The 22,624-nt window shown below is 47.7% G+C and overlaps 1 protein-coding gene across 1 annotated transcript in view; it reads right to left on the bottom strand.

The window, feature by feature from the left end:
- Nucleotides 1-22,624, bottom strand: part of LOC116828975 (protein-arginine deiminase type-2-like) — a 90,502-nt gene that overhangs the window by 10,726 nt on the left and 57,152 nt on the right. The window contains exons 7-12 of the mRNA XM_075060404.1: nt 22,364-22,542; nt 19,369-19,472; nt 17,983-18,094; nt 15,937-16,044; nt 1,320-1,471; nt 397-541 (exon numbers count right to left, since the gene is read on the bottom strand). Of these exons, the coding sequence (XP_074916505.1) occupies nt 397-541; nt 1,320-1,471; nt 15,937-16,044; nt 17,983-18,094; nt 19,369-19,472; nt 22,364-22,542 (800 nt within the window). The remainder of the gene's footprint in view (nt 1-396; nt 542-1,319; nt 1,472-15,936; nt 16,045-17,982; nt 18,095-19,368; nt 19,473-22,363; nt 22,543-22,624) is intronic.

Genomic DNA, 22,624 nt, shown 5'->3' with positions numbered 1-22,624 from the left:
TGGGAGGAGTTCCGAAATCGATTTAAGGAGCCGTTTAACTCGATATTAATGATGACGTCGTGTGAACGGATACAGCGTTAAATCGGTATATCGGCCATTAAACCGATTTAAAGTCGCAGTGTAGACCTGGCCTTAGACACTCAAACCTGACTGAACTCCTGTAGGTGCTTTTGAAAATATCAGCCCATGCCACTCCCAGCAAATCGATCGACAAACTGCATCCTTCCCTGCCCTGAGACAATAGTGGCAGCTTTCCATTTCAGTTTTATTTTTTCAAAGAGGGGGCAAACATTATGCCCAAAGAGCTTGATAAATTTCCAACAAAAACCTAGCAAGGGGGTTGAAGCTTGTTCCTTTCCCTCGTAACCTTTGAAAAATTGCCACCTGGTAGGTCACCTTTTTGTCAGGAAGGGGCACAAAGGTCACAAATTCATCCACATGACCCACGGTCAGCCAGTCAGAGTAGAGCTCCACAGGTGACTGGACTTGCTGAGCATAGAGGAAGTCTCTCACCACTTTGGTCATCCTCCTCCCAGCAGATCTAGTGGTTGATTGTCCAAAGAGCAAGAAAAAATAAAGAAAATATATTTCAGAATGAAGACAAAGTGACAGTGACGATGGTTTGAAGAAAAAAGCGATGCAATCAAAAATGCGACTGCCCTGTCAATCCCATCCGGCCCGGCAGAGTTAGAGCTTGTGGTGATGCTAACAATTCCTTTGTTAATAGAGTTTTCTAAAGACACCAACAAATATGTTCATGAGGATCAGTCCGCTCCAGTGCAGACAGACAGCCCAAGGCCCATGCCCCACTTAACACATCCATCCCCAAGGTGATGCTAAACCACAGTCACTGACCACTGGAGAGGGGTCCAAATACGGTTGATCTTTAGAGAGGATTGTGAGGGACAATTTGAACCCAAATTGCAAATTGGATTTTGCAAACATCCCTTTGTAGATTTATAGATTACAAGGCCAGAATGGACCACTGTGATCATCTAGTGTGACCTGTGTAAAAAGGGTTGTAGGACTTCCCTGAATTAATTTGTGTTTGAACTAGAGCAGATGTTTTAGAAAAACATCCATTCTTGATTTTAAAAATGCCGGTGATGGAAAATTATAATGGGCCAAACCAATCCCCCAAATCTGTGATGAGGTGTTAACAGCTCACCCTACAAGACAGATCTAGAACTACTCGGGCTAGAAATACACACATCATATACCCAGCTGTGTGGAGACAGATGGGCAGTTAGTGGAGAACAGTGGTATCCTTACTACCCCCGATTGCTGTGAAACACACCATCTTCGTAACTCTCTCTTACGTGGGGAAGCTGCTTCCAATGAGGATCCTCCCCAGGGGATACGCCTTCCCGTTGACGGTCACCGGAGGGCTGACTTCCAGGTTGCCGAAGGAGTCGAGACTGGTGACAACCTCGAACAGAGGCTCCCTGGTCACATAGCCAAAGTCTGGGCCCTGGGAACACAGCAGTCAGCACAAGTGTTTATAGTGAATTCTCCTTCCTTGCCCCAACCCCATGTGGTCTTTACCAGACACACCCATTGCTCCTAAAGTTTCTGAACTCAGCATAGATGACTAAAATTAGTTTACCAAGATTGCTATGTAATCAGAGCAGTAGGCATAGACTGGGCTAACGCTGCACTAGGGATTAATGGTGAAGCAGCACCCTTGGACCTGCTCTGTCTTTGGCATTTGACACACACACAGGAGCAGTGCCAGGGTTTCTGCCACCCTAGGCAGCAGCGCTCCTCCTCTGAGCATTCGGCAATGGGTCAAGGAGCGAGTGAAGGACCCGCCGTCGAATTTCCACTGAAGACCCGGAGCGGAAGGACTCCCCTCACTGCTGAATTTCCGCTGAGGGTGGCAAAATGCCACCCTGCAAATCCTGCCGCCCTAGGCAACTGCCTAGGGTCACCTAGTGGAAGTGCCAGCCTGGCACACACAATGCTCATAGATACCACGGCTTAACTGCCTCCCTGACAGCCTGAGGGTTTGGTTGTGTCTGCCAGTGCACGGATACATGATGAGGGTTCAGGAGGAGGGGGTTACATGGCAAGAGACCCCCTTCTCTCCACGTGATGCCCTCACTCTTCTCCGCACAAGTGAGCAGATCTGTTTAGGCATGGAAGGAAGTGCAAGTGGCCCAGACACTTGGCATGCGATGGTGTACAACCAGACTTGCTCTCCCTATTGACTACCCAAATCAGTTGTAGCTCACCGAAAAATGGTTTACAGTAAGAAGTCAGACATGCAGAGGGGAAAAAGTCCTCCTGCTCAATTCAACACTGCTCCAACTTCCAGGTGGTCAAAATACCAAGAGCGTTAGCAGAGGGAGGATGAAAACCTGCGAATGAGCAGTTCTTGATGAACGCTGGCAAATGTTCATGGTACAATGTGGTCACAAAGGATGAAATTCATCCCTGTGCAGAGAGTCATGCCAAGGTCTATGCTCCACTTTTGTCCTATTTTGAGGGCTTACTGGAAGTGGCACTTAAGTGATCTTGGGATCACGCTCTGCAGTGGTTGAATTTCATACCACCCGCATTGCCCATAATAATTTGCTGACATTTTGGGTCAAATGCACCAGGGAAACACGGCAGTATTGAAAAGGGAAATAAATGCTAACTGTGCAGTAAAACCATTCACTGCTATTCCACAGAGTGTGGTAAGAATGTGTGGCAAGTGGTTTACAAAAGACAACACAAGAAGCCGTTGATATGCATACGCATTGCTTTCACACATTTAAGCCAGCATCACTGTAATGTGTCAGTAACAATCTGATTTGCAACTTTACAGTTTAAATTCTAGGGGAAAGGGAAAAGCTGACAATGGAAGAGGCTGCTCAGGCTTGGGTATAAAGAAGTTACATTCTCCCTTGCCAATGCACTGCAGTGCAGTGTTGCAGAATTGGCAGGCAGCTGTGCACACATGGGCTGCAACTCCATGGTGGAACCTCATTGACTTCAGCCTTCAGAGGTGGATAGAAAGCTGGCTAGATCGTCGGGCTCAGCGAGTAGTGATCAATGACTCCATGTCTAGTTGGCAGCCAGTATCAAGCGGCAGTGACCCCAATCGTCGGTCCTGGGGTCCCAATTTTTGTCAGCACTTTCATTAATGATCATGGAATGATGGGATGAATTGGCATCTCAGGCCAAGTTGCAGATGACACTAAACTGGAGGGAGTGGTAGATACACTGGGGGTAGGGAAGGATACGAGTGACCTACAACTTGGAAGCATTAGGCAGCCAAAAGAAATCTGATTGAGTTTTCAACAAGGACAATCAGAGTCCTGCACTTTAGGATGGAGAATCCCATGCACTGCTTACAGAGAGGGAAACCGGTTGGCTAGCAGCGTTCTGCCAGAAAAAGGACCTGGGGATTCAAGTGGACTGAGCAGGAATATGAGTCGACAGTTGTGTGCCTTGTTGCCAAGAAGGCTAACGGGATTTTGGCCTGTATAAAGTGGGCACTGCCAGCCGATTGAGGGACGTGATCATTCCTCTCTATTCGACATTGGTGGGCTCATCTGGAGTACTTTGTCCAGTTTTGGACCCCACACTACAAGCAGGAATGTGGAAAAAATTGGAAAGATCCAGCGGCAGAGGAAACAAAAATGATTAGGGGGGCTGGCAATAATTTCGACGGAGGGCTGAGGGAACTGTATTGTTAGTCTGCAGAGAGAAGGATGAGGGGGATTTGATAGCTGCTTATCAACTACCTGCAAGGGGGTTCTTAAAGATGATGGCTCTTAGACTGTTCTCAGTTGGAGCAGATGACAGACAGGCGTAAATGGCTCTCAAGTTTGCAGTGGGGAGGTCTTAGGTTGTATTCGGAAAAACTTACTAGGAAGGGTCGGCTGAAGCCTATGGAATGTTCCTAGAGATGGTCGATTTGATAATAGCTTCGTCTGTACCCTTAAGAGGCATTTTTCTAAGTGTAGCTTAAAGTTCCTAGGTCGTGGGCATGACTAGATACCTCCTGAGGTCCCTTCCAACCTTGATATTCTATGATTCTATACTTGTGCCAGGGATAAATTTGGACCACTCAGCTGAGTGCAGCTACGGGGAGGGGGGACTGATTCTCCACCACCTTGCATCTTGTGTAGTCATTGACACCCATGCAAAATGCTGCCAATACAGAATTCTACACTCACATTAAACCAGGAGTGCTCTGCATTCACTGCCACGGCTGCATACCAGCCTCTGCACAAGGTGCCCAGCCGTTTGATGGCATCGTCATCAGCCAGGTGGAGAGCCAGTAGCCTGCCGTCAAAATAAGTCCATGGGCACTCGGCAAGGATATGCGATACAGTTGGAAGTTTGGAAGCCTCTGTCTGAATGAGCGGACGAGGACACATTGGACGGTGCTGGTTATAATGGGATACGCACTTGGAGATGTGCCTCCGAGATCTCTTTCTTTTTCTGAAACGGTCACAGGCTTGTTTACACTATGCCCTACAGACATTCTTGGCAAAAAGGGATCCCTTCACATGCACCGTAGGCCCCATTTCCGGAGGGTCATCAAAATGATTTCTATGAGAATGTAGACGTGTCAGTTTAACCGGCTGGTTTCTGCTTACTCCTCCTAACGTTCTGGGCATGTTTAGCTCTAGAGGCATGAGAAGGGAGCCTGCTTTTATACTACAGGGAAGAGGAAACTCTCACTTTCTCTTTCCATCCTCTCGCAGACTTCCAGAGATTAGCTGTTTGGACTTTTTTTTCTGAAAAGGCCTGAAATCCTTCCCCTGCCAGGGTTTTCCTGGGGGAGCTCAGGCTTTATTTTGGCTTAAGCAGTTCAGGTTCTAAAGCACTGTCTGAACCAGTGATACTCAAATTGCTCGTGAGCCACAAGTGGCTCTTTAATGCCTCTCCTGCGGCTCTTTGCAGCACATGGTATTAAAACACGGTGTAATTTAACTATTAACCAGTCCAAGTTATTAACCAATCAGGATGCTTTTCCTGCATTATTAACCAATGAAGTTATCAACTTGTACTAAGTTATTAACTTATTTGCTGTGAGAATAATATATAAACTAAATATTTTCCAGTCACACTGTTTAAATGTGAATGATGAGCAATCACTCGTTATCGAGTATGATCATCTTCCATGGGAGTTACGGGTCCTCAGGTGGCTAATAAGGCCAATCCTTGAACCACAAGTTCTATTACAATGAGGGCAGATGTTTTCAGGCTCAGCAGGAGGCTGTTCACCATGACTGGAAGCCAGTCGCTTCTTCCTCCTGTGCCTCTTGTCCTCTTCAGCTTATCAACGTGCAAGGGGAAGAGCAAAATACAGGGGATCATCACGTAAGACTTCACTCCATTTTAAGCGATCCTGGGCAAGTATCTCCCAAGTGTCAATGTCAATATTACACTTTTTTAGATTGTCCTTCAGCAAGTCCTTATAATGCTTCTGTTGTCCACCCACGTTACGGTGCCCTTCTTTCAGCTGAGAGGACAGGAGGCGATGGTCTGGCAATGTGACCAGTCCAGCAGAATTGCTGACGGATGATCATTGCCTCAATCCTGGTGGTCTTGAATGGGATTGGTGCACCCGTCTTCCCATTTGATCTTCAGAATCTTACAAAGGCAGCGTTGATGGTGCCTCAAGGACTTTCAAGTGGTGTCTATAGGTTGTCCAAGTTTCGGACCCATACAACAGAGTTGGGGAGAATGACAACTTGAAAAACAAGAAGCTTGGTGTCTGTTCAAAAGTCGTGATCTTCAGAAACCCTGTGCCATAAATGAGAAAAAGTTACACTGGCACAGCTCAGGCGATGTTGAATTTCTGCATCAATATCTGCCTTGGATGAAAGATGACTTCCAAGGTAGAGGTAATGATCGACACTCTCCAGTGCCACTCCATTGATTTTGATAGATGGGGCATGTAATACCTCATTTGGAGAGGGCTGATAGAGCACTTTAGTCTTCTTGATATTAAGAGTGAAACCAAGACATGCGTAAGCATTGGCAAACATGTTCAAGATAGTTTGAAGAGCTTTCTCAGAGTTGGCAAAGATTGCATTGTCATCAGCATACTGAAGTTCCACAATAGATGTTGTGGAAATCTTACTCTTGGCTTTCAGCCTGCTAAGCCTGAACAGCTTTCTGTCCATTCTGTAAATGATTTCAGTGCCTGCTATAACCTTCCCAGCAATTAGGTAAAGAATGACGGCAATAAAATCTGCAACCATGGTTGGAGTGATGATACAGCCCTGTTTGACTCCTGTTTGTACTTTGAAAGGTTCACTCTGGGAGCCAGTGCTGCTCAGAACAGTCACTTTCATGTTAGCATGAAGGAATTTTAGGACATGGATGTCTTTATCAGTCCAGAGGGCATGGTGATTCACTGAGTCAAAGGCTTTAGTTAGATCAATAGAAGCCATATACAGTAGTCGGTTTTGCTCCTGACATTTTTCTTGCTGCTGCCGTGCTGTGAAGATCATATCCACAGTTCTACAACGTGGTCGGAAACCACTCTGACTCCAGTAAAATTTCTTTGGACACGGGCAGAAGGCAAGTTGCAAGGATCCGTGCCAGAACTTTGCCTTCAATGGCTAGGAAGGAGATACCACAATAATTTTCACAATCCACTTTATCTGTTTCTTGAGGAGGGTGACAATCAGGGCATCTTTCATTTTACTGGGTATTGACTCCTTTATCCAGATTTTAAGGATAAGCAGGTAAAGCTGCCAAATTAGCTCTGGTCCACCATCTTTAAAGATTTCAGTGGGGAGCCCATCTAGACCTGCTGCCTTGTTGTCCTTCATCTGCTTGGTGGCACTGTGTACCTCATACAAATTGGGAGGGTCTCCGAGCTCATCCCTAAATAGTCATTGAGGGATTTGCTCAAGGACTTAATCTGCAGCCATAGAATTATGGTTAAGGAGATCTTCAAAATGTTCTTTTTCAGCGACAACTGATGGCTTCGTTGTCCTTCAAAAGTGTGGTTCTGTCCCTAGAGCGAAGAGGATTTATAACATGACAAATTGGCCCATAAACAGCCTTGGTGGCACTAAAGAAACCACATGTATTGTGGATGTCCGAGAGATGTTGGAGTTCTTGTGCTTTCGCAGTCCACCATTTGTTCCTGAGTTCTCTGGTTTTACGCTGGCCTTCTGCCCTCATCTTGGCATGAGCATCTCTCTTTACATTACAATTTATATCATTCTGCCAAGCACGAAATGCCATTCTCTTTTCATTGATGAGTTGCTCAATTTCAGCATCATTCTCATCAAACCAGTCCTGATGTTTTCTGGCTGGTAGCCTATGGTTTCCTCACAGACACTGATGATTACTGCTTTCAACTGGCTCCAGTGTTCCTCAATTTCTTCCAGAAACTCTGATGGGTGCTTTTCTTCTAAGACTGCTTGGAAGTGGTCACGCTTAATAGGGTCCTTCAAATATTGAACCTTCAGTTTGCGTCTGACCTGCTTCTTTTGCAGGCTCCTTTTGGGAGTGATCTTCATTTTCATTGTGGATCGAATAAGGCAACGATTAGTCCAACAGTCATCAGCACTTGTCACTGCTCTTGTGAGAAGTACGTCACTATGACATCGGGCATGAACTGTTACATAGTCGAGGAGATGCCAGTGCTTTGACCATGGGTATCTCCAAGATGTTTTGAACTTTTCCTATTGTTAGAAAAGAGTGTTCATAATAATAAGTTCATGTTCAGCACACTTGGTCAGGAGCAGAATTCCATTTGAATTGCTTTTGCCAACTTCTTCTTTCCCGATTGTTCCTTTCCATGGGTCTGAGTCTCGTCCAACATGTGCATTGAAATCCCCCAGAAGGCTGATCTTATCTTCTGTAGGGGTCTCCAATAAAATGGTTTCCAACTGAAAATAAAAATCTTCCTTTATATTCTCATCGGCATCCAGTGTTGGTGCATGGATGCTCACAATAGTTGCCTGTTGATTTCTGGTGAACCTCAATCGGAGTGTCATAAACCCCTCATTCATACCACCAGGTACCTCAGAGAGACACCTTATAAGACTGTTCTTTATAGCAAAGCCCACTCCATGCAATCGGGGTTCATCCATAGATTTTCCCTTCCAGAAGTAGGTGTATCCTCCGTTCTCCTCCCTCACCTGTCCTTCATCAGCTTTAGTTTTGGACAAAGCAGCAATATCGATATTAAACCAACTCAATTCATGAGCAATAATGGCTGTACGTCGCTCCGGTTGGTCACTGTTTGAGTTGTCCATCAGGGTACGGATGTTCCAAGTTCCAAAGTTGAAAAGTTTCTTACATTTTCAACTGCTGAGGTGGTGATCCTGCTGGATGTGGCTATTCAGCCAGGAAAAACAGAGGCAAGACTATTTTTAGGGTACCTTTTCCAACCCCTTCCCCATGTGGGGTAAGCAGAGTGGATCCTAAAAAGGACTGCTCAGTCATGGGTGCAGCGGCCGAGATGCTCAACCCACCTCAATCGTCGAGAAAGACGACTGTATCACACACACACCGTGTGTGTGTTGGTCTGTGACTAAGAACTTCCAGATTTCACTGTCCTGTTCCCGTCGCCACTCACTGATCGCCACCAGACTTTTGAGTAGTGCAAATGTTATTTTCCCAAAAACTGGAAGATGCCTTTGGAGGACTTCTTTTGAAGTGGGGAGACTGGTGCATAACAGGCACCAAACTACCCTTGACAGATAGAGGACTTGAAACCAATGGCACGGACACCATGATGATTGGAGATCCTCTATCTGCTGCAGCCTTCATCCACCTTTGTCATAAACAGATAGCTAAGGGTTAATGTTTCTTTCACCTGTAAAGGGTTAACAAAGGGTACGTAACACCTGACCAGAGGACCAATCAGGAAACCGGATTTTTCAATGCTCTCGAGAGGTGTCTCCTCCTGGCTTTCAGCAACCATGTCAATTAAAGGGATGGGCCCTGCCTCTTCCTCAGCACAACAGATCATGTTCACATTTACCTCCCTTGCATGGTAGGCCTTCATTCTGTTCACATGCACTGTTTGCACACTTCCCCGGCCATGGGGTTTCCCCACATTATAGGTAACCTCATTAATTCTTTCCACTACCTCCATGGGTTCGGTCCAGAAACAACCCCAGCAAAACACACAGGTAAATAAAGTGGCTTTTGTTTTGTTTAATTTACATATCAATTGAAAAATCTGGTTTCCTGATTGGTCCTCTGGTCAGGTGTTAGGTTCCCTTTGTTAACCCTTTACAGATGAAAGAAACATTAACCCTTAGCTATCTGTTTATGACAACCTTCACAGCCATTGTAACATTACACAACAGTTTCACCTTCATTGTGCAGTTATCCTCCCTGTGCTCTGTTGTTAGGGACTTCTTGGATCACACTTTGTCTGGAACCTCGCCTTTGACCATTCTGCCACGGGTAGCCCTAAGGGAGTACATGACTCCAGGCAGCATCGCTCTCGGGGTCATTGAGACACGCAAGCCTCTCCACCACTACAAGGTGGTGATCCATGGAGGGGAAATGTAAATGAAACAACAAATTCACACTACTGGGGCTCTTTTGGGTCATATCGTTCACTAATTTAGCTCCTGAACCACTGAGATCACTGGTCTGTACCATGGTCTCATAACCTGCTCAGCTAGCCTTTCCACTGAGATACCGAGAAGTTAAGACCAACATTCGCCAAAGGGGCTATTGGTTTGGGATGCCACAAGGTTTTGGTTCCCCAACTCGAGACGCCTAGAGCCAGATTTCCAAAAGAGCTCAGTTCCCATTTAGCTGCCTACAGAGGCTGGTCTACACTGGGGAGGGGTGGTGGTGGGGGAGCTGACGTAAGATATGCAACTTCAGCTACGGGAATAGCGTAGCTGAAGTCGACGTATCTTATTTCAATTTACCTCCCATCCTCATGGCGTGGGATCAACGGCTACCGGCTCTCGCCCTGGTGGAGTTCCGGAGTCGACGGGGAGCGCAGGGGGGATCGATTTATCGCATCTAGATGAGATGCAATAAATCAATCCCCGATACATAGATCGCTACCCACCAATCCGGCGGGTAGTATGGACGTACCCTAAGCAGCCTGATTTTCATATGTGTCTGGCACCTGGTATCCCTTGTTCTCAAAGGGAGCTGCAGGGGGCTGAGTGTTTCTGAAAATCTCACCTCTTTATTTAGGCCCCTAAATAAGAGCTAAATTCTTTGGACTATCTGGTCCCCAGTGTCTGCTTTTCAAAGCTTGTGAGTGGACCTAGCTCCAAATGGAATCAGTGGGAACTGCTGGGGCTCAGTGTTCCTGAAAAGCAGACCCTGGATGTCTCAAGTTGGGCAGACAAATAACAAGGCAGCCAAAATCAACAGCCACGTGAATGTTTTATCTCAAGTGAATAAAGGGCAGAACTGGGAATAGAACCTCCAAGCCCTTGCTCCCAGCCCTGGTCATTGCCAGATCCTTATTTACAACCTCACTTAGATTTGCATTTTTGAGGGGGAGCTGCAGAAGGCCCATTGATGGCCCCGGTAATGGATACTGCTTGTCTGAGGTTAGTGAATCAAGGTCTCTATGGGATCTATAAATGGGAGCTCAAATGAGGAGGGAAGCTTTGCTGAAATCTCAGCTATGCTATTCAAACTTCCTGAGATAGAACGGTCTTGAAATCCCATTAGTGCTTTATCCCAGCAGCTGGAAAACTGCAGAAGGGCCATATGGTGTTTCTGTCTCTGATCAAAGCTGATCCTATAGGCGCTGGCTTGCAAAGAGCCCACAGGCATATGGCTCTAGCATGCTGGCAATGACCGTACATGGCTCGTTATAAGATTGCTGAGTGAAAATCTAATTTTAAAACATAAACAGTGGAGAAAAAATATGCCCTGGATGTGTCTGCTTGGGAAAAATGCCTTGTGTGGGTCATGGTCACTGTTCTCCATCACCTGCACATCCGTTTTGTTTCACAACGGTCCGATCAAAGGAGTCAGCAGCTGATTTTGGCAGGGGGAGGAAGTGGGTTTTCAACGAACGCAAGGCAAGGCTAATAAGGCCATTTGCATTCAGCTGCGCTCCTGGGTATTTCCCCCCAGTGCCAGCAGTGCCCCTCTGCCATGTACATCAGCCAAACTGGGCAGTCTCTACGCAAACGAATAAATGGACACAGATCAGACGTCAAGAATTATAATGTTCAAAAGCCAGTCAGAGACCACTTCACCCTCCCTGGTCACTCAATTACAGACCTCAAAGTCACAATACTCCAACAAAAAAACTTCAAAAACAGACTCCAATGAAAAACTGCAGAATTGGAATTAATTTGCAAACTGGACACCATTAAATTAGGCTTGAATAAAGACTGGGGGTGGATGGGTCATTACACAAAGTAACTATTTCCCCATGCTAATTTTACCCCCTACTGTTACTCACACCATCTTGTCAACGGTTGGAAATGGGCCATCCTGATTATCACTACAAAAGTTTTTTTTCTCCTGCTGATAATCGCCCACCTTAATTGATTACTCTCATTATAGTTGCTATGGTAACACCCATTTTTTCATGTTCTCTGTGTATATATAATGTCCTACTGTATTTTCCACTGCATGCATCTGATGAAGTGGGTTTTAGCCCACAAAAGCTTATGCTCAAATAAATTTGTTAGTCACTAAGGTGCCACAAGGACTCCTTGTTCTTTTTCCTGATACAGACTAACATGGCTACCACTCTGAAACCTGTCACTCTTGTGCAATTTTAACCCACAGCTGAGAATCACACAAGAGACTCGAGGGCTAATACAACGGGTTCAGAGGGCCCCACCTGGAGTAGAACCAGCACAGATCTGCTTTGTGGGGGTGGTGGGATGGGACAGGGGTTGGGGCTGCCTGTACACGGTTTGTTTGGGGATGGCCAGGGTAGATGATCCACCACCAGGTAGCTCATTCATTTCTTCCCTCCCTGCCAAAGGGGAGCACACTGGTACTGGGGGTGTGTGTGTGTGTGTGTGTCTCCCCCAGGTCCTAGATAGGAGAAGTGACCATGAGGCGGTTCAACTCCTGCTCTGTGGCTTGGGCCATCCTCACTCACCCTGATGAAATTGCTCAAGGCTTTGTCTAGTTATTGCGGGAAGGGACTGGGTCTGTAAGATGTGCTAACCCTCTTTGTTTTCATGCACAGTGGAGAGGGATGCTGCCCGCCAGGCTCCAGTACACCATCGTTCTCCTCCCCATGGCCATTTCATCCCCACTGCCCCGGGAGCATTCAAGCCCTGTCAGCTCCAGCAAAGCTCAGTTTCACTCCGAGAGGCTAATTCCCTCTCATCTCTTTTTTGTGATGTGGGCCCCCAAAGGATCACGGCAAGGCACGCGCCTCGCTGGGGAGTAGGAAGTGTGTGGGGGCTAAATCATGCGAGCTGGAAAATTAGATTGGAGAGATAGAAGGGGGATTAGGTGAGGCTTCAAAGCACAAGATGGGAATATAATACGTTAGCTGCTCCCAAGGCTGAAATTGCTTCTCTAAATACTAAGGAAAGAATTTATCCGGGGGAGGCAGAAATAAGTAGTTGCCTGGGTTATTTGTGAAGAAGACGGTCGATGTGCTGTTCCCATCCTGCATGGTGACTCCAGGACTTTGTACTCATTGGAGGCACAGTAAATGATATATTTCAATGCATTTAAAAGCAGATACCCTTCTAAGAGTGGACACATAGCGAAGGGAGCCGCTTGTGTTCGTTCTGTGGCGCCTCGCTCTTTTCTCTGATTACCAGCTGCCCCGAGAGATGGGCCTGCTGCGATTGGCTTGGGATCCAAACCACCCCCCACGAATTCAGATCTGGACACCTTCTATAGAACAAATAGGAATCCAACCACCGAGCAAGAATGAATGGCTGTGGAAAGCTCCCTGCTTGACTCCCCCATGCCATAGCATTGCTAGATGCTGACAAGGATTTTGCCAGCTCTCGGCTGGAGCTGTCTGTTGCAGTCTCTGGATGGATCTGGCTTTGGGCGGTGGGTCAGAGGGTTCAGAGCTGCTCAGGAGATGGGCCACAGAGAGGCAGGAGGGATACAGGTTTTATAACAGAACCAGAATATCTATATGAACAAAAAAAAGACACTGGGCTACAGCATGTAAAGCCTGGGGATGTCTCTCAGCCAGATGCCTTGCATTCAAGCCTGTCTCTGCACACACAGCTCCCTGTTCTCTACTCTAGCTCCTCAGGCTAGAGTCCCTGCTTTGATGGGAACTTTTCCCAGCCTAACTTCCTGAGAGCTGGCCCTTTACATTCACGAGTGACAAGCCCTGAAAACAACCACGTGGCAGTTGACTGCATCCTCCCTCCCCCCGCACCCCGATCCAGTGGGTAAGTGACTCCTAGTAGGTTTTCCTTTCCTCTCCTTATGAACGGGATGCCACACATTTACAGGGACACAAAAAAGCCCTTAGCCTCAAATAAGCAGGAACAAGGAATCCACCTTGCCCTGGAACCATGGCAAGAAACCATGCCTCTCAATTTAAATAGATGTTAGGGCTATCCCATGACCACCTCAATCTGGGATGCCTGGGCAGGAGAACTGGGGGTGTTCCCTCCCCTTCTGGGTTAAAGGTCAGCTGGGAGAAACCAGAATGTTTCTGTGAAGCAGAAGAGTAGCTGGTTCCTGGACCAGGAAGGATTTAGCAGAAAGGGTGATTCATGGGACATGGGACATCTCCCTTGATGGCTTAGTCCTGCCATAAGTGCAGGGGATTGGATTAGATGACCTCTCATGGTCCCTTCCAGTCCTGCAATTCTATGATTCTTTACTAAACTATGACCTATGACTTAAAAGCCTCAGCAAACTGGAAGTGGACAGACGGGGATAGTAACCTCTCTCGGTCACCTGCACAGTGAATATATGGCATTAAAAACTCATCTTGTAGCAGTTTGTTCCAGAGTCTCCCTGCCAGCCTCTGCGGTTTCTCTTTTATCTATCTCATCTCATTCTTTGAAACCTGGGCCACGTTCTCTGTTATGCTTTTGGAAGCCCGGTGAAATCAATGCGGCTGCACGGTCACAGTGCAGAGGAGAACTTGGCTCTTGGTTTTATGCAAAACTGTTTGAAAAATTTGAGACAGAAACAGTTTTCCAATGGAAAAAGTTGTTTCAGCAAAATCAAAATGTTTCATGGGAACGTGTTGATTTCAATGAATTCATTGAAACAATTCAAAATTGAAATGGAGTGTTTCATTCAGGCTTTCTTGTTTCAGTTCTCTTTGACTTTTATATTATAAAACATTGATTATGATATGTTATATTTACAAGATTATATTTAATATTTTACATTATAATATGTTTTGTCATTATCAAAATGAAATGCATTAAAATCTGAGAATCTAATTATATCAATTGTGACAAAGTTCCTCCTCTACCTTGGTGGGTCCTGCGACTATTGGCGGATTTGTTCACCTCACAGATTCACCCTGTGGGTCGGAAAACAGCCCAGAGACCTTCCCCTCTGGTAGACGCCACAGTCCAGGTCAATTTTTTCTCTGTGTCTGATCAGAGTTGGGAGGTTTGGGGGGAACCCGGGCCCGCTCTCTACTCCAGGTTCCAGCCAGGGCCCGTGGACTGCAGCTGTCTAGAGTGCTCCTGGTACAGCTGCGCGACAGCTACACATCCCTGGCCTACTTCTTCATGGCCTCCTCCCAACACCTTCTTGTCCTCACCACCAGACCTTCCTCCTGATGTCTGATAATGCTTGTACTTCTCGTCCTCCAGCAGGATGCCTACTCACTCTCAGCGTCTTGCACGCCTCTTGCTCCAGTTCCTTGCTCGCACACACTTCCTCTCCTCTGGCTCCTGGTTCCCTTTGGCCTGACTGGAGTGAGCCCTTTATAGCATCAGAGGGCCTTAATTAGAGTCAGGTGTTTAACAGCCTCATCTGACTCTTAGCAGGTTATTGGACAGGTGTTCTCATTAGCCTGGAGCAGCCACTGCTCTGGTCACTCAGGGAACAGAAAACTGCTTATCCAGTGGCTGGTATATCTCCCTTCTACTATGCCGCTATTTCCAACTGGCCTGGCTCTATCACACAATATAGATTTGCATAAGACTATTTGAGATTGAGGCTTGGAAACAATCAGAGAGGTTTCCTGGTCACCGGGAAAGCAGGAAATGCTGATACCATATGAGCTACCCTCACAGAATTATGTTCTTTCACACTGGGAAATTGTGCTGCAGGGCTGCCCAGAGGGGAGGGCAAATGGGGCAATTTGCCCCATGCCCCGCAGTGGCCCCCAGGAGAGTTTTTCGAGGCCCCTGGAGCGGGGTCCTTCACTCGCTCCCGGGGTCCTGTAAAACTCTTGTGGGGCTTGGGCCCCCGGAGCTTCTTCCGCTCCAGGTCTTTGGCAGCGGGGGGTCCTTCTGTCTCGGAGCGGAAGGACCCCCCCTCTGCCAAATTACTGCTGAAGCGGGACCCGCCGCCGAAGTGCTGGGTCTTTTGCGGTAATTCGGCGGTGTTGGGCCCCTGCCGCGGGTCTTCAGGGCACTTTGGCGGCGGGTCCTTGAGTGGAAGGACCCCCTGCCGCTGAAGACTCTAGGCCCCCTGAATCCTCTGGGTGGCCCTGTTGAGCTGGGCGCAGCCTTTGGAGAAAGGTCTAAACAGATCTTAAACCCAGAACTGGATTAGGCATCAGATTCCTGTTTGTAGAGATAAACCCCATTACAACATCAGAGTGTGGGGGGGAAATCACCAAGTGCTTTCACAGGGCCCAGTCCTGCTTCAGGATCCATGACACAGACCCCTGAAGTCCATAGGCAGATCCCAGTCCCACTCAAGCAAATTCCTGTAGTCTTCAAAGGGAGTTTGCCCCTATAGGGGGCCTCAGGATTTGGTTCCTATTCTTTTATCACCTGGCCTGGAAGATGCTCATTGATAACGATAAGCCTCTTCCTCTGCCAGGAGACAATACAAGAGAGACCAAATGTGTTTGCAAAACAGACAGGCTGCTCTTACCAGAATCTCTTTGATGGGGAAGTTTTTCAGGTCCCCATCTCTGGGAGAGTCCAGAACCACAGGGAAGCATTTGTGAGGAGCATGTATGTAGCCAAACTCGATTTCATCCTGTCCAAGTGAGAAAAGCCATCCATTACGTACAGGCAGATGGAGAAGCACTAGTGACACACTCATACTCAGCTAGAGTGGCCACCTTTTCAAAAGACAAAAGCAGGACACATGGAGGTGCCCCGCCCCCCTCCATGGCTCCGCCCCCACTTCTCCTCTTCCCCTGAGGCCCCACTCTCTGGCCAAGCCAGAAACTGGAACTGGGTCATGTAGGAGTCTCCCAGGGAGCACGGGCTGATGTGGGGAGCCCTGAAGTCCCAGACTCTCCCCAGCCTGTGTCCCCACCCCCCGGGGCATGCCACCCCCCGGGCTCCACACAGTGGCCTGGGTTCCCTGGGCAGCTCTTACTACTGCCTGGCTCCAGCTTCAGGACTCGCCGGGGCGGGGCCTCGGGGGGGAGAAGCAGGGAACACAGCCTCATGGCAATGGGGGGGCTATGGCCCACCTCAGCAGGGCCGGCTCCAGGCACCAGCGAAGGAAGCAGGTGGCTGGGGCAGCCAATAGAAAGGGGCGGCATGTCCGGGTCTTCGGCAGCAATTCGGCAGCAGGTCCCTCACTCCCTCTCGTCATCCTCGGTGGAACTTTGGCGGCAGCTTAATTGTTTTTTGCTTTTTTTTTTCTTTACCGCTTGGGGCGGCAAAAAAGCACCTGCACCTCAATCCCTGTCCCTACCAGGAAGAGGCTGGCACTGCCCCTGAGCCTTGGGCAGGCCCGGCGCGGCGCTGCAGGGCATCCGGGACAAATGATGTCCTGGAGTCATTCAACCTGGGACCGGGACTAGAATGCTGAATTTTGGGACTGTCCCACCCAATTTGGGATGGGTGGGCACCCTATACTCAGCACTGACTGAGGCCCAGATCCTCAAAGGTATTTAGGCACCCAACTTCCACTGATTTCAATAGGAATTAGGCATCTGGTTACTGTGGAGGATGTGGGCCGGAGAGCCTTTCAGCCAAGCTCTTGTTGGCGACTATCGGCTCCATTTCACAGAGGGGGAGAGGAGTGCAGAGAGGGGAAAAGTTACATTTTCACAAGCATCCGCTCATTTGAGGGGGCCTTGACGCACGGAGAAAACAAGTGTCTGGCTTTCAGAAGTGGGGCGCCGCCAGTTCCAGCCAGGTGTTTTATGCAAGCCTTCCTCCCCACTTGGATAGTGCTCCTCAATCCAGCCCTGGAGCACCTGGAATAGATCTGCCAGCAAACCTCAGTTAAGACTCAGAGCCCCCTCCCCTCATCCCCAGAGCGCCCTACCCAAAGCAGAGATGATCCCAGTAAGCTCTCTGGGGCAGGAACTCTCTCTGTGTTCAGTGTTTCTATACCGCTAGCACAATGGGGCCCTGTCCATCAGCAGGGCTCCTAGAGGCTACAGTCATGCCAATGAGGAACTGACCATCATCAAACAAAGCTTTGTAGTTTATACGACTCAGTTTCTGGTGAGGTGGCCCTTTAAGAGGTGGGGGCTCAGCTGCATCCGTGCCAGGCTTTGCCCAGCTCCCTAGGTGATAGACACGAGTTTAGGGGATCACGTGACAAGGATGTCATGTGACTGAACTAGGCCTGTTGGGAGTATAAGGGCAGCCGGCCTTTAGGAAGGGGCGTGATGCCAAGGAGACAACAAGACTGCTGGGAAGAGAGCAGATGAGAACTCTCCGGAGCTCCAAGGTTGAAGCCTGGGAGAGAGAGACCTGCAAGGAGCAGGAGGTGAGAAGTCCCAGCTAGGAGGGCTGCAAAGAACTGAGTCTGGAGGGAGAGCTCTAAGGAAGGGGAAACTGAGGCAGTGTCTGAAGCCAGACTGGGCAAGCCCTGCCCTGGAGACTAACACAAACCAACCTCATTTAACGACGGCTTATGGCTGGCAGGTTTTAACACTGGAATTGTTTAACGTACTAAAGGAAGGAAAAGTCTATGTGTCGGCCACCATTTCCCACACCACCTCACCTGCATCCAGCGGTCTCCACGATTCATGTACCCAAAGCAGACCTTCAGGTCGCAATTGGCTTTGCTCACTAAGCTCTTCACTTCCTTCAGGAAAAGATAATTATCCTTCACACTGTGAAAACAAAGGGAAATGGGAAGACATTGGAAGAGGAGGCGGGGAAGGGGGGGAAGCTCACAGAATGGAGAGGGGGCCGAAAATTATGTACCACTTCCCAGGCCTTTGAAAGTGAATTGTCCCTGGCAAATATACCCTTCCAAACTCTTACTGGAAGCTGGGAGTTAAATACTGTCGGTGGTAAGGCTGGGGAAGTGACGTGTATGAATCTGGCCACAGCTATAGGGCTAGGCTGCTGAAGCAGCAGACTGCTGTTGGCAGCATATTACCGAGCTGGGTTCCGATGGATGGGTTTAGATTTTGGGCTGGGAACTCTGCCATGCTGGGACGATCTCCAGGATGAGAAAACCTGCCTTACAGTGATCGATTCAAAGAGCTCTATCTATTTAGTGTAACAAAGGGACAATTAAGGGAGTGACTTCTTGATCTACGAGTACTAGTAGCTGATCACAATGATTCAGTTTTCAGCCACTGGATCGTGTTATACCTTTTCTCATCTAGATTTCACTGCTACATAGCCCTGTTCTTGAGAGAGGACACATCAAGATTTCAAGTTGCTTTCAGATGAAATTTCATTTCCTACTGAAAACACATGATGTTTGAAAACTCACACATTTTTGAAGGGGACTATGGTTATTGTCTCCACGCACAAACAGTTCTGGGCTGGGATTGGCCCTGGAACATTTCAGAACATTTTTGATGATATTTGCACAGCTCCAATAATAACCATGCACAGATTCCTTACCAGCTGGACACGACAATAGGTTTATGGACTGACAACGCCAGTATTTCTAACCTCCTTTGACTTTATATAGTCAATTGAGTGGATCATCCCTGGCGTAACTCAACTTCAGTGGAATTGCAGCAGGAAATGTTGGAAAAAACAGGAATGAATGAAGTCCAGTAGTTCCTCATAATAACAAAAGTGTTGTGCAATACTTTCTACTGGTGCTTCCATCATGAGTGTTCCTTAACTTTGTACTGGAGCTCCCATCATCCTTATCTTTGAATCAGCTGGTTGAGTCTAGCCATCCTGACTCTCAATACTTAATAGATTAACAAATCAATAGAACTGCTCTCAGCTCAAGTTTTTAGAAGGTCGGGTTTCTAACAGGGTATATAGACAGGCACTGAGCAACAAAATCTGTTGGCATGGTGCCTGCACCTGCACCTGCACCATGCCCTGCAATCATTCATGTCCCAAGACATGCGTGGTCATGCCAGCAACAAGTTGGCATGTGTATAGGGAGGCATCTTCACTGGCTCTTTACCTGCATACAAAAACGTTGACTGGTGCCAAGGTGTTTGGAGTCATTATCCACGGAGCAACTCGGAAAACGACCGTGTCTGTGAAAATCGGAGCCCGTGGAATCCCCTGGAGGTGAAGCAGAACATTGCAGACAATCAGCACATTCATAGGGCTGCAAAGCTCAATAGTAACAACGCACGAGTGGGTGAACAGAAAGGGTAGACAATGGATGTATAGGTCGGCGTCCCTACGGCCGCGGGTGAAACAGGCAGTTGAACAGGTCACCCAAGATTTGCTGAGTGCTGAACTCTTACTCCCAGAGTTGAGAGATATCTGCTAGGGATAAGTTCAGAGTAATTCACTCAATCCCACCACAGTACAGCGAGATGAGGCCCACTTCCGAGCCTGAGGAGTCAGTGGGCCAGATCCACAGCTGGTGTATGTTGGCACAGGTCTTTTGGCTTCCAGAGGGCTACGCTGATTTACACGAGCTGCAGATCTGGCCGCAGGACTATCTCAGACCGTTTTCCGTGGCTCCTGTGGACCCTATTTCTGGGAACCATGGAGTAACTGTGGAAAAGTGTCCTAATGTAACCCAGAAGTTGGAAGGGTCAATGCAGCCATAAAGCAAAAGCAGTGGAAAGCTGAATGACTGAGCTGAGGCCAATAGATGTGCTGTGAAGTGAAGAGATGCAGGGATGTTATGGATACCCTTTTAATTTGGGATCTTATGTTGCACTCTAGGGATTCCTTAACCCATAGGTGCCTGCTTATTTGTGTTATGCAGATACAGTACGTTCTGCACTGATATTGTCTGGGTACTTAGATTCCGGGGAAGCGCACATTCCTAGGGACAGATTTCCCAGGTCCAGCTGGCTTGTGGCATCTCAGATTTGCCCAAATTGGAATGTAGGCAGTGGAATTTAGGATGTAGATATTGTTTAAAACAGTGGAATTTAGGGTTGTAAATATTGTTTAAAAAGTTAAACATTTAAACGACTACAAATATTTTGGTTAAATGATTAACTGATTAAAGGGCCGGCTGGCACAGCTTGGGCTGGGGCCGATCCGGCCAGCAGGTGCGGCTGGGGCTGCTGGGGTTGGCAGGCTGGTCGGCCCAGGGGTTAACAGTTAAGACAGGTTAACTGGTAAAACTAATGCTTACCTGGTAACAGGTTAACCAATTAACATTTTACATCCCTAGTGGAATTAACCTCATGCTTCTCTACTAATCTCCTGGCAGAAAGACAACCACGATTGCTGTGTTCTGTAAACCCAATTGTGTGAGCAGTGACATCACAGAACCATAGAATCACAGAAGATTAGGGTTGGAAGAGACCTCAGGAGGTCATCCAGTCCAACCCCCTGCTCACAGCAGGACCAACCCCAACTAAATCATCCCAGCCAGGTCTTAGCGGGGAGATCACAGTGCCAACCCCCTATGCAAGTCATATGACATGCAGCGGCACACTCTAATCTCAGAGAAAGGCTGAGTCTGTTGGCGGTAGGTAAAGTTTCATTAGATGGCTTGTGTCTCCATAAAATTCAGCTCACTCGAAATGATCGGCAAGCAGGTGCAGCATGCTCCAAAAAGACACTGACAACTTAAAACAAAAAAAGGACTTCGAAATAAATCTCTCAGCCCCGGGCCAATTTAAAGTTGGCACATTAGATGTGCTAAGTGACATGTTGAGCTTTAACATCACCAGCTCCTTCTTCTGTTACATAACAGCTCTAATGGGGAAGACGATGGCTCGCACCAGCTTCTAGCCGGATCCAGCTGGGGAAGACCCCAAATTAACCTGAATGCCTGTAAGTCTCAAAAGGAGGGTAGGAGGAGGAGTTTACTACTGGGGTGCAGCCCCTGGAGAGAGAGGTTATATATCTCCCTCCACTCCTGCTGCAACCCCACTGAGACATGGAACATTAAATCCCTTGTGGTCTTGGCATGGATCATTGTTCCCTCTAAAATAGAAACACTCACACACAGAGCGTTAAGAACCGGTGCAGGCTCCCCTACCCACCACAGATTTCATTATGTTACACTCACACATTTAGCTCTTTGCTTTGCACAGACATTATTTGCTCTGCCCAGGTGAGAATTTAGTCCTGAAGGACACAGGAGCCTTGGAGACTGAAAACCTGATTCGTCCCCATCTTGTGTCGTCACTTATGCAAAGTGACTGCAGAACTCTGCTGCTGGTGTGAGGATGCTGAGAATTCTTGGGGGCTGATTCTGATCTCACTCATGCCCGTTTTGCACTGGCAAGACTCCAGTGGAAGTGCTCTTGATTTACCCAGGGGGTAGTGGTCAGAATCAAACCCTGATGTGACAGCATTTTGGGTCTGCTTTATCTGGGGGATAAATGATGATATAGGGTGAAAGGCCGTGGTATAAAGTGATATCCACAAGCTGTCCACCCAATGTGCTTTAAGGCTCAGTTGGAATGATCACTTCAAGGCTGGGATAACAGCGACTTAATGTCTATGGCCCAGTCACTCCTTGGCCTCTCTGGTGAGGCTGCCAGTGAGGGAGCCAACCAGTGCCAACTATGGTGACATATGTGATATGGAATCTATTCATGAAAAACTGAACTGAGACTCACCAAACTCACTTCATACGGGACTCTGAAAAGTCTGTGTAACACCTTTCAGGCCCTACCAGCTTGGACTGGATTTGAATGAGCAACTTACAGGCTAAAGACTCAATATCCCATTACTGATTCCTTGAGACATCCAGTCTCCATGCAATGATTACTGTAAGACAAGAGTGGCACAAGAGTGCATCTGGAAGGAAATGTAATTCACAAACATCCCTGGGTTTAGCACATTTGACCTGTTCTTGGGCTTCCAGTGGTTACTGAAATAAATTAATCTCCCTGATGTCAACTGATGCATCATGCCAGTTGACTGATATTTCACAGCTTGCTACGTCCGCAGTGTTGCTAAACCCATGCAATTAAACATCCTGTTCCCAGGGGACATCATGCCCTTCCCTCCCTCTCATGTCCAACAACCTCAGTTAATGACTCTAGAAGGCTGATGTTGATGGAGACCAGCCCAGGGAAGGTGTCATCCGGGAAGCGGAGACCCTCCACGAAGAACTCCAGCTCTGCAGATCCACCTGTGTATTTCACCACATGATACAGCTTTCTCCTACCCAGGACATGGATGTAACGCTGACCAAAGAAAGGATCTAGAAAAAAAAAGGGTGTGAGGGAGAAGGAATGTTTAGAAAAATGGGACTTTCCTGTAGCACATTCTCTCCAGCTATGTAA

This window comes from Chelonoidis abingdonii, chromosome 23, assembly GCF_003597395.2.
Source record: "Chelonoidis abingdonii isolate Lonesome George chromosome 23, CheloAbing_2.0, whole genome shotgun sequence".
Taxonomy (NCBI): Eukaryota; Metazoa; Chordata; order Testudines; family Testudinidae; genus Chelonoidis; species Chelonoidis abingdonii.
The sequence above is the reverse complement of the archived record's forward strand: the minus strand, read 5'-3'. Positions and strand labels throughout refer to the sequence as shown.